Raw genomic sequence first — 12,409 nt, 5'->3', positions numbered from 1 at the left:
ATAACATGATGTGTGTGTGTGTGTGTGTGTGTGTGTGTGTGTGTGTGTGTAGGAAGTATGACAGTGTTGACATATCAGTGATAAGCCCTGCCTCACTGCTTATCAATGGTCTTGGCTACGGTGCCCCAGCTTATCAAAACACTTGCAGTGCACACTTCATCAGCTTAATCAAGTGACAGATTTGTACAATATCTCAGTACTAATACCTGCACCTGCCGCCAGGGTTATCTATAATGACCAACTAGGGGTAAAGATGTCTTATGAACAATGACTTGCAGGAGATAATCCTGTACAATGTCACACGACCGTTGTACATCTAGATACCCCTGAGGCTCAGGTCTCACCATGCTGCTCTCATCATATAACGACTATTTCAACCAGTCTGCTCAACATGTGTGTGTGTGTGTGTGTGTGTGTGTGTGTGTGTGTGTGTGTTACTTACCTCCTCCTTCCCAAGCTGGCCGACCAGAGGCGGTGGTGGTCCTCACACAGACTGCCGTCCCCTCCTTATATTGCATCTCACGTTTCCTCCTGATTAATATTTATACACAAATACACCGAGAGGTTTCATTCTCTGGTTCCAACCTCCCCTGACCAGCTTCCTCCTGCGGAAGGCGTTGGATGGATCTAACGTTTGTGATGTACAGTGTTATCTACGTACATCAAGTAATGCCTCATAGTAATGTACTGTCGTGTGAAATATGGCGGCAAGAGGTGTTGACGGCGGACGGGGACAGCCTGGTTGAGCAGCACCGCCCGCCCACACAGGAAGTGGGGAGGGTAGAGCCCACAGCGGAACGTCGTTATAAACAAAGGTTAAAGGGAAAGGAAAATGGGGGGTTGAGGGCGTGGGAAGGATGGCTGGGTTTTGACCCTCGAGTGACGCAACGTGCTGCAGTGTTACGCCGGTGTGTGATGCAGTGGGGCGTAGCAGCGGAGGCGTGGTACACGTGGAGCTGTGGTAGGCTGACGCTGCCTTACATGGCAGATGGTGGGCGGCGTGTTGCCGTGTCGGCCATATTAGGCCAGTAAACCCACCCATGTAGCTTGGACTCCAGGCCCAACCCTCACCAACCTGGGCACCTCCACACACGGCCGTCACCACACACGGCCGTGTGATGACCCACAAGATCATCTTACCTCCCTCAACCTTCTGAGGTGTTCATGTGAAAACAAAAATGATCGAAATGAGGAGGAGGACACAGGTGTATATAGGTAGACTCTGGATGTACATAGGCGGGTGGGGGCCTCACCAGCCGGCCAGGACCATAACTAGAATGTCATGGAGGAAGGCCTCGCCGCTGTGTTTACTGTCGTCCTGCCGCTGTGGTAGAGGCCAACCCCTACATCAGCCCAGGGTGGGTGGGACACGACACCCCTGCCAGACATGATCTCTCGCAGTGTGAGGAACTGGGGCATACATTGAGATGGGAGCCCGATACTGCTGGTGAGTGCAGTGTGGCCTTAGCTGTGGTTGGCTGTGGCTGGTGAGTGTAGTGTGGCCTTAGCAGATGTGATCTGGTGGTTCGATTGGTATGGCCTTTGCTATGGTGGTCTGCTGGTGAGTGTGGTAAGGTCTTAGCTGTGGTGGTCTGCTGGTGAGTGCGGTAAGGTCTTAGCTGTGGTGGGTGCTGGTCAGTGTGGTCAGGTCTTAGCTGTGGTGGTCTGCTGGTTAATGTGGTCAGGTCTTAGCTATGGTGGTCTGCTGGTCAGTGTGGTCAGGTCTTAGCTGTGGTGGGTGCTGGTCAGTGTGGTCAGGTCTTAGCTGTGGTGGTCTGCTGGTGAGTGTGGTAAGGTCTTAGCTGTGGTGGTCTGCTGGTTAATGTGGTCAGGTCTTAGCTGTGGTGGTCTGCTGGTGAGTGTGGTCAGGTCTTAGCTGTGGTGGTCTGCTGGTGAGTGTGGTAAGGTCTTAGCTGTGGTGGTCTGATGGTTAATGTGGTCAGGTCTTAGCTGTGGTGGTCTGCTGGTGAGTGTGGTCAGGTCTTAGCTGTGGTGGTCTGCTGGTGAGTGTGGTAAGGTCTTAGCTGTGGTGGTCTGATGGTTAATGTGGTCAGGTCTTAGCTGTGGTGGTCTGCTGGTGAGTGTGGTAAGGTCTTAGCTGTAGTGGTCTGCTGGTGAGTGTGGTCAGGTCTTAGCTGTGGTGGTTTGCTGGTGTATGGCTGGTAAGAGTACGGTGTGGTCTCAGCTGTGGTGGCCAGCTGGTGTCTGGCTGGTGAGTGTGTGGTGTGGTCGTAGCTATGGTGGTCTCCTGGTGTATGTCTAGTGAGTGAGGTGTCGCCTTAGCTGTGGTGGGTTGTCAGCTACGGATGGTGGTACTGGTGGTGGTGGGGTGGGGGGGACGAGAGAGAGAGAGAGAGAGAGAGAGAGAGAGAGAGAGAGAGAGAGAGAGAGAGAGAGAGAGAGAGAGAGAGAGGCCGCCTCATCTGGGTATAAATACTAGTCCCACACAGCTGGTGCGGCCGCTTGCCCGCTACCATCACCTGGCCACCCACCACACACACGCCCTAGACGGCCCCGCCACACCCCTCACCCTCGCTGCCTCCCACCCACCTCCAACGAACATGTGTGTGTGTGTGTGTGTGTGTGTGTGTGTGTGTAAGAAGCTGCCACTCCAGCCTTAAAGATTAGATATAGTTCACTGCACTTATTCAACGTAGGCAACCTACCAACCTTAACTCATAATAAAGGTGCCTGAAGATCAAAGACGAGATCCAAGGGTGCCACAGCCCGGCCTTTAAGGTCAACAAAGGCCAATTTTCAAGGTTCAGACTTACTACAGCTTTATGTAGCCTCCAGAGGCCCAAAATTTTGGGGCAAGTGCATCAGAATCTAGGTAAGGTTTTAAGATAGCGCATGTTGACCTTAAAAGGCCGTTATGAGGCCAAGAGGGTATAGTACACCTCAGAAATGGAGGGAACAAGGAAAAGCTGGTACCAAGGATGAGGCGGAAAGATAGAATGAAAAAGAATTTTAGTGTCCGGGGCCTGAACATACATGATGGTGTCAGATGTGCATGGGATAAATCATGGTGGACCGATGGGGTATACAGGGGGCGACGTGCTATCAATTGGCTGAACCAAGGCAAATGAAGCGGTCGGGGTAAACCATGGAAAGGTCGGTCTTTGGGGTATGGTTGTGGACTGAAAGCTATGGTTTCGGTGTATTATGCAAGACAGCTGGAGAGTGGATGTGAGCCATTTCTTCCTGTGCCTCTGCACTACCTCGCACGGGAAACGGCGAAAACATACAGACAACTTTATATATAAGATCAGTTTGCACGTGTGTCCACCGTAGGTTCCCAGTGTGACCCTATAACGAGAGCCATCTGCCTGGATCAATGTATTGCTCAACCTTCATGCAGGAAGCATTGGTAAATCCGCACCACCTCTCTCTTCATGGAAGGCTGACCTATGACCTCTAGTAAGCGGCTGAGGGTCACATACAGCGGGTCCTGCCGGCTGTGATGGCCACGGGGCAGATGCCACGGCTGGCTGAGCGGTTGGTTAGTCGACCGCCACGGTCATTAAGGCTGTCACAGTCAAGACCACATACACTCTCACTCTCTTACGTGCACCATTCAATATCATCACTAATTACACTGGTCAACAACTAATTTTCATGACACATGACTTGTGGTAGACTTGATGTAGTTTTAGACGCCGACTTCGAAAATGAAATCCATTTTCTTGTGTCACGTCTACTGTTTATGAATGATCTGGTTGGCTCTGCTGAAAGATAAAGCTGAACTTTTAGCATCTCGTCGAAAAGAAAAATGTTTGCTCAAGAAGGACGCTCGCATCACTTATTTCAGGAGAAGAATCAGACTCGTGCTTGTCATTTTCTCGTGGATGTGGCGCTCTGTTCTGGCACCAACTTTGACGCATTATTCCACTGCTTCTCCCAAGAACATGATCCCTCGCAATGGCGCTTGTTCATCCACTCATGTAAGAGAAATGTGAAAGCGGCGCTGCTCCACAACGGAACAAGAAACCCTCCGTTCCTGTAGGTCATCAGTGCACATGAAAGTGTCATGAGAACATGCAGCCGCTCCTACATACCATAAAATACAAAAATGGCAACTGGAAAATATGTGGGGACTTAAACGTGACGGGCATGCTGGTGGGAAAGCAGTCAGGATTCACGAAACACAGGTGAATTATGCCTCTAGGATGGTCGAGCAACTTCCAGGCATTATATGGAATTAGACTGACCTCAACGATGATCATATGAGTCAAGAATTTCTTCCTCCGCGGCTCCACATAAGTTTGGTCTCATGAAGCAACGTGTGAACACACTGGCCAGGGGAAACTTGAAAGGACTCAAGTATGTGATGAAAAAATTTCCGAAGATCACTGAGGCCAAGTTGAAAGAAGGCATCGTCATCAGTCTGTAGATGAAGGAACTCCTGGGAGATCACAACTTCAGCATCACACATCTTGATGACTTGGAACTGGAGGACTGGAACTCTCGTTGGTTGGACTATGCGAACATTTCTTGGGAAACGCAGGATCTCCGGGTTTTGAAGGCAGAGGGAAAAGACTTCTCAAATCCTATGCTGTTATGGGATGTAGGATGTCGCTGAAGGTGCATTTCCTTCATCCACATCTGGACGCTTGTGCGGAGAACCTTGGAGCAGCGTCTGACGAACAAGGAGAACGTTTCCATCTGGACATCAGCACATCGATACCAGCCAGGGTTTGTGGAATGAAGGAATGCTTGCAGATGACTGCTGGATGTTGTACAGGGACGACCCTGAGTCAGAGCAGCACAAGAGGCGCTTGTACCTTGTGAAGATCGTCCTCATAAAGAGGCTTAAAGGTTAACGTTTCAGCTTGTCCTTCTGGATAGTATCATCTTTGTATACCATCTACCCAGCAATACTGAAGTTCTGTAATAAAAAGTTTGAACCGATACAAATCTTATCATTTGACCTTCGCCCATGCATCATGTAGCTGCAGTTGAACTGAAATAGTATGTATCCGTAGAAAGAAAAACGAGACGTGATGTATTAAGACGGACTAAAAGTTCGTAATGTGCGTCGGAAATCGGTCTAGAAAACTTACACTGCTTCCTTGATGAGAACAAAGTTCAATTTTGTTGACCAGTGATATAATCAAGTTTATCATATAGTTTAACACAAAACTGTTGAAGTCCATAAACATATTCTAGGTATGTGATTTACAGTCCAAGAATTCATACTAGATATGTGATTTACTATCATTCACACACACACACACACACACACACACACACAGAGGAAAGCGAATGTGCTCATGATCAGCATTGCCCACAGGCAGGTGAGAACGCGTGGTATTAAAAGTGGAAGCAGCCGACTGACAACACGTGACAAGCGGGGTATCACAGGGATCAGTCAGTCCTGGGAGCGTCGTTTTCATCACCTCCACCAAAGTTAAGCTTTTTATTTTCAATCAGTCATCGTCAGTTGCTTATGAAGTGGTTCGGGTGGAAGGGACCTAATGCTGCTGCAGACACCTGAGTGCTGAGGAAGATGACGTGAGATTATATTGCAAACACTTTTGGTGATGAATGTCTGAGGTTGTCAGGTAGCTGGTCACTGCTTTGTTCTTTGTGGTTTGCGACGTTGTTATGCTTGCCTGGAGAGGGTGGTAATACATGGGTAAGAGCCAATATGTGATTACCAGTCGTGATTATCATTTGTGTGTTACAGTTCAGCGGGGGGAGTTTTACACTCATGTTGCCTCTTCTCTTTTAAATTTGTATATATGCATCATGGCTTTACCATTATGAATGTATGTGTGTGTGTACGTGTCAACATTTCTTGATCCATCATCATCAAACGTGAGAGAGTGAGGCGGCAGGACATGAGGAAGATGACAGGGGAGGTTGGGAGGTTTGGGACATCATATCAGATCTCAAGTGGGTAGATCCACCCCTCCCTCCCATCTTCTGCACTTCCTGATCAATCATCACTAAGCTTCATGTCTTTGCTGGCTGTTTCGCTCCCTGTGCCACTTACACATGCAATATATTTTGGTTCTACACAGGAACAAATATCAGTGGTGTATGTATCATAATGACGGTGACAAAGTTTCCATAATGTTAAATCCTGTTGGTTAAATGGAGCAGTCTCTTGTCTCAGGGTAAAGGGAGACCAGGTAATGCTATTTCCGTCTGGCGATGACTGTGGTCAGGACCTCTGGCTCGGCCAAAAATACCATGTGACTGAGTCCTACTGTGTGGCAGGCGAGAGCCCTCCCCTGGCGCCATACACGGCCCCCACCACCACACCCACATTTCACTCTCACTCTTGCACACCCAGACTGCTCCAATACCAGCTCTTTCTCTCGGACTCTTCTCAACTAAGGCTGCGTCGAGGAGGTAGCCAAGTCGGTGAGGAACTCTCGCACCATGACACACCCGCTCACGACACCACCACCATAACAGAACGCCCTCACTTGAAAACAAACACAGGACGGCTTTGCTGCTCGGAAGCTATGGTGCAAAAACTCAATTTAAGTGTGGGTCCCAGAGGGTAATGATACAGTTGGAGGGGCACTGGGATGTTGCCCCGACCAACACCGTGAAGCGAGGGGCATAAGGAAGCCAGTTGTGTATACCACACTACCAGGGAAGGATCCTGACTTACGAAATGAGAGGCTGCGCCTCATGGGAGAGGACACTGGTTGGTGAGGGACGGGGGTCCAGGGGGCGGTGGCGCCGAGAGTCGGGCTGAGGCGGCGCTACAGGTAATGAGGGTGTGTGTTTAGAGGTCCAGCCATCTCCGGGGTGAGTGCACCTCCCAATATATGGTACAAGGGAGAGACATATTACGCATCTTCCTCCCTGGGTTGAGGGGATAGAGTTGGGAGGGAGAGAGTCAGCGCTGGAGTGTGAAGAAAGTGTGAGGCAGCGGAGGGTGTTCCTGGCCTCATACAACCACCGTCATCATCAAAATTGACTTCCTGTGTGTGTGTGTGTGTGTGTGTGTGTGTGTGTGTGTGTGTGTGTGTGTGTGTGTGTGTGTTCCTGTTCCTGTACCTCAAGTGCTGCCACCTACTCTGGCTTACTGCAGCCCACCATCACTGCTGCCCACCATAACTGCGTACCAGTCTTGGCTACGTCTGCTGCCCACCACACTGCGTACCAGTCTTGGCTACGTCTGCTGCCCACCATCACTGCGTACCAGTCTTGGCTACGTCTGCTGCCCACCATCACTGCGTACCAGTCTTGGCTACGTCTGCTGCCCACCATCACTGCGTACCAGTCTTGGCTACGTCTGCTGCCCACCATCACTGCGTACCAGTCTTGGCTACGTCTGCTGCCCACCATCACTGCGTACCAGTCTTGGCTACGTCTGCTGCCCACCATAACTGCGTACCAGTCTTGGCTACGTCTGCTGCCCACCATAACTGCGTACCAGTCTTGGCTACGTCTGCTGCCCACCATCACTGCGTACCAGTCTTGGCTACGTCTGCTGCCCACCATAACTGCGTACCAGTCTTGGCTACGTCTGCTGCCCACCATCACTGCGTACCAGTCTTGGCTACGTCTGCTGCCCACCATAACTGCGTACCAGTCTTGGCTACGTCTGCTGCCCACCATCACTGCGTACCAGTCTTGGCTACGTCTGCTGCCCACCATCACTGCGTACCAGTCTTGGCTACGTCTGCTGCCCACCATCACTGCGTACCAGTCTTGGCTACGTCTGCTGCCCACCATCACTGCGTACCAGTCTTGGCTACGTCTGCTGCCCACCATCACTGCGTACCAGTACAGGTTACGCCTCACAACACGTTCTTAATTGAGAATGTTTTTTAGCAGATGATTACAGACATTTCTTTTCAAACACACAGTATCCTCCTCCCATTCTGTTCTCGCTTTTACTTTATCATTATTATGCATCTTTGTAACTGTCTTTGAGCCATATTTATCTTCTATCTTGATTCAGTCAATGATTCTAATGACAATGGAGACCCCCTCCAACTCGTCAAGGTCACTGTAAATCTTGAAGTCAGTACATGCAAGCCTGTTGTCTCCAGTCCCTCGTGATGGTGGTGTATCACCCGTGTTCGTCCATCTAGCCTTACGCGAGTCTTTCTTTATCTTTTAAACTTAATTACATTTACCCCGAGGATGGCGCACCACACTCTTCACCTCGCTTTCTCCTCCTCTCTCCATGCCTTCTTCTTTTTCTCGCATATTTCCGCGTTTACTTCGGGTTTGTGCTGCATATCCTAATGGAAAAGCAGTTACCTGGTGAAAAGAGAAATTTTCACTATATATCTTACTAAATCTCACTTGTTTGCTACTAGCAAATCTCAGAACACCACATGTCACCCGTTCAACAACACGGACATATTAGCCATGACCATTTCCACCACACTCTCCTGGACACGATGAACATTACATAATCTGCTTCCCAGAAGCTGTTACCTTATTCACTTTTCTTGTGAGCGGCAGCTCCACATCCACAAAGGTCTCCCTCCTCACACACAAGAAACAGAGCACTGAGCGCTCGTATGTCTGGCGTGTTTCATTCGCCTCTCTTTATGGTCAAAGTGGAGCCAAAAGCCTGCGTCTTACTATGTCTCCTGCTGTCACCTCTCTAATGACGTGTCTTTCTGTCTGCCTCGTTGTTGCTTCTCTCTCTCTGGTTTACAGGTATTGTTTCGGCCACTGGTGTCGAGAGGCATGAGTGTGTGTATCCCAAGCCGTAACAGCTGGACCTACATCAAGGATCTGCTTCCAGTAGTTGCCGTGTGGAGACCAGTCACTCTCGGGTCGCTCGTTATGATGCTTCCTATTTTCTCTCACAACCAAACTGCAAGATTCTCTTTCTTTCTTCATCTTCCCTTCTTCCTACAACCATCTTGCGTTCAAATGTCGTATCTACAAGCATCAGAGATCAAATTAATCTTCGTTGAAATTTTTCTTTCTTTCCATTTGAATAATTTCATTACTTTACTTTTCCAAAAGACACGGCATCGACTGAGGCACAGTTGTGGCAGTGGCCTGCCAACTGGTATACACTAGAAACTGTAATATGTAGTCAGTCGGGTGCAGCAGGTGGGTGTGTTTATATCATGTGTGTAGCGCGTTCATCAACTGCATCTTCCCCTAAATTCTACAATTTGTAATGAGAAATGACCTAACCTATACTGTGGTAGGAATCAACTGCCAACTTGTGGACAAAAGCAGTAAAGTGTAACTAAATGTTTACTGTTGTTGTTGTTACAGGGTCTGACAGCCGAGGGTCGTGTGTGGTGGGTGACCGGGCCTACCCCAGCGAGACTGCCATCCCCCGCGACCATCCCTGCCACTACTGCATCTGCTACCAGAGCCAGGTGTGTCCCTCCTCCTCCTCCTCCTCCATCCCTCACCATCACTACGACTCCTATCATAACTAAGATCACAATGGTGTACTAATGCCACATATCAACACCAATAATCTTCAATATTCCTCTTTGTTACTCCTGGCTATCTATATCCACGCTGCCCGTAGTCATCACCACCACAGCTGTGACTCTTGGTGTCGCTCTTGGCCTCTGTCTGTCCCTCACACTGGTCGCTGGTCGGCCTAGTATGAAGGTTTATATTTCCATAACATCAGTTTAACCTATAATAGACCGTCACGTAACACTTGCCCCACACTATGCGGTACCACCACGTCACTAGTGCCTCCGTAACAAGTCTACCACATCTCGGCCGTGACGATCTATAACTTTTACACTACACGCCTGTCCAGCCCTACCACCGTCACTAACCTGTCCAGCCCCACCACCGTCACTAACCTGTCCAGCCCCACCACCGTCACTAACCTGTCCAGCCCCTCCACCGTCACTAACCTGTCCAGCCCCACCACCGTCACTAACCTGTCCAGCCCCTCCACCGTCACTAACCTGTCCAGCCCCACCACCGTCACTAACCTGTCCAGCCCCTCCACCGTCACTAACCTGTCCAGCCCCACCACCGTCACTAACCTGTCCAGCCCCACCACCGTCACTAACCTGTCCAGCCCCACCACCGTCACTAACCTGTCCAGCCCCTCCACCGTCACTAACCTGTCCAGCCCCTCCACCGTCACTAACCTGTCCAGCCCCACCACCGTCACTAACCTGTCCAGCCCCTCCACCGTCACTAACCTGTCCAGCCCCTCCACCGTCACTAACCTGTCCAGCCCCACCACCGTCACTAACCTGTCCAGCCCCACCACCGTCACTAACCTGTCCAGCCCCTCCACCGTCACTAACCTGTCCAGCCCCACCACCGTCACTAACCTATCATTTCCTTCTGTCTCCATTTTCACCAGGGATTATGACAACATGGCAAGATCATAGTAACTGTCCGTCTGTTATCTTACCCATGTTAGCATCTCACTATCAAGTGTTTATCCTGTTTCCTCAGTACAAGACGTGTGTGTAGTCATATCTTCCTCACACATTACTGACCGGCAAATCGTTAGTCTAAGTAACATGTCTGGGAATATGTCAGGGCAGCCAGCCCAGCTCCGTCTGCTTGACATTATAAAAATCTCAGCTCTTGACTGTTGCTGGGAGTCTCAGCATCACTCAGGCAAATGGAGTATACGAGACAAGAGTTGATAAAGGTGTCTGTAAACGTCAGTAAACATCGGCATAAAATACCAGTTTTCTTGGTTGCCACAGTGTGCTGGCTTCTCTGGTTGCCACAATGTGCTGGCTTCTCTGGTTGCCACAGTGTGCTGGCTTCTCTGGTTGCCACAATGTGCTGGCTTCTCTGGTTGCCACAATGTGCTGGCTTCTCTGGTTGCCACAATGTGCTGGCTTCTCTGGTTGCCACAGTGTGCTGGCTTCTCTGGTTGCCACAATGTACTGGCTTCTCTGGTTGCCACAGTGTGCTGGCTTCGCTGGTTGCCACAGTGTGCTGGCTTCTCTGGTTGCCACAGTGTGCTGGCTTCTCTGGTTGCCACAGTGTGCTGGCTTCTCTGGTTGCCACGGTGTGCTGGCTTCTCTGGTTGCCACAGTGTGCTGGCTTCTCTGGTTGCCACAATGTGCTGGCTTCTCTGGTTGCCACGGTGTGCTGGCTTCTCTGGTTGCCACAGTGTGCTGGCTTCTCTGGTTGCCACGGTGTGCTGGCTTCTCTGGTTGCCACAATGTGCTGGCTTCTCTGGTTGCCACGGTGTGCTGGCTTCTCTGGTTGCCACAGTGTGCTGGCTTCTCTGGTTGCCACGGTGTGCTGGCTTCTCTGGTTGCCACAATGTGCTGGCTTCTCTGGTTGCCACGGTGTGCTGGTTTCTCTGGTTGCCACAATGTGCTGGCTTCTCTGGTTGCCACAATGTGCTGGCTTCTCTGGTTGCCACGGTGTGCTGGCTTCTCTGGTTGCCACAATGTGCTGGCTTCTCTGGTTGCCACAATGTGCTGGCTTCTCTGGTTGCCACAATGTGCCGGCTTCTCTGGTTGCCACAATGTGCTGGCTTCTCTGGTTGCCACAGTGTGCTGGCTTCTCTGGTTGCCACGGTGTGCTGGCTTCTCTGGTTGCCACAATGTGCTGGCTTCTCTGGTTGCCACAGTGTGCTGGCTTCTCTGGTTGCCACGGTGTGCTGGCTTCTCTGGTTGCCACAATGTGCTGGCTTCTCTGGTTGCCACAATGTGCTGGCTTCTCTGGTTGCCACAATGTGCTGGCTTCTCTGGTTGCCACAATGTGCTGGCTTCTCTGGTTGCCACAATGTGCTGGCTTCTCTGGTTGCCACAATGTGCTGGCTTCTCTGGTTGCCACAATGTGCTGGCTTCTCTGGTTGCCACAATGTGCTGGCTTCTCTGGTTGCCACAATGTGCTGGCTTCTCTGGTTGCCACAATGTGCTGGCTTCTCTGGTTGCCACAATGTGCTGGCTTCTCTGGTTGCCACAATGTGCTGGCTTCTCTGGTTGCCACAATGTGCTGGCTTCTCTGGTTGCCACAATGTGCTGGCTTCTCTGGTTGCCACAATGTGCTGGCTTCTCTGGTTGCCACAATGTGCTGGCTTCTCTGGTTGCCACAATGTGCTGGCTTCTCTGGTTGCCACAATGTGCTGGCTTCTCTGGTTGCCACAATGTGCTGGCTTCTCTGGTTGCCACAGTGTGCTGGCTTCTCTGGTTGCCACAATGTGCTGGCTTCTCTGGTTGCCACAATGTGCTGGCTTCTCTGGTTGCCACAGTGTGCTGGCTTCTCTGGTTGCCACAATGTGCTGGCTTCTCTGGTTGCCACAGTGTGCTGGCTTCTCTGGTTGCCACAATGTGCTGGCTTCTCTGGTTGCCACAATGTGCTGGCTTCTCTGGTTGCCACAGTGTGCTGGCTTCTCTGGTTGCCACAATGTGCTGGCTTCTCTGGTTGCCACAATGTGCTGGCTTCTCTGGTTGCCACGGTGTGCTGGCTTCTCTGGTTGCCACAATGTGCTGGCTTCTCTGGTTGC

At 50.7% G+C, this 12,409-nt stretch overlaps 1 protein-coding gene across 1 annotated transcript in view; it reads left to right on the top strand.

Annotated features, from left to right (window-relative positions):
* Positions 1-12,409, top strand: part of LOC139759650 (uncharacterized) — a 91,261-nt gene that overhangs the window by 27,359 nt on the left and 51,493 nt on the right. The window contains exon 4 of the mRNA XM_071682043.1: positions 9,220-9,326. Coding sequence (XP_071538144.1) covers positions 9,220-9,326 — 107 coding nt within the window. The remainder of the gene's footprint in view (positions 1-9,219; positions 9,327-12,409) is intronic.

Source organism: Panulirus ornatus, chromosome 33 (assembly GCF_036320965.1).
Source record: "Panulirus ornatus isolate Po-2019 chromosome 33, ASM3632096v1, whole genome shotgun sequence".
Classification (NCBI taxonomy): Eukaryota; Metazoa; Arthropoda; class Malacostraca; order Decapoda; family Palinuridae; genus Panulirus; species Panulirus ornatus.
Note: the sequence above shows the minus strand (reverse complement) of the source record. Positions and strands in the feature narration are given on the sequence as shown.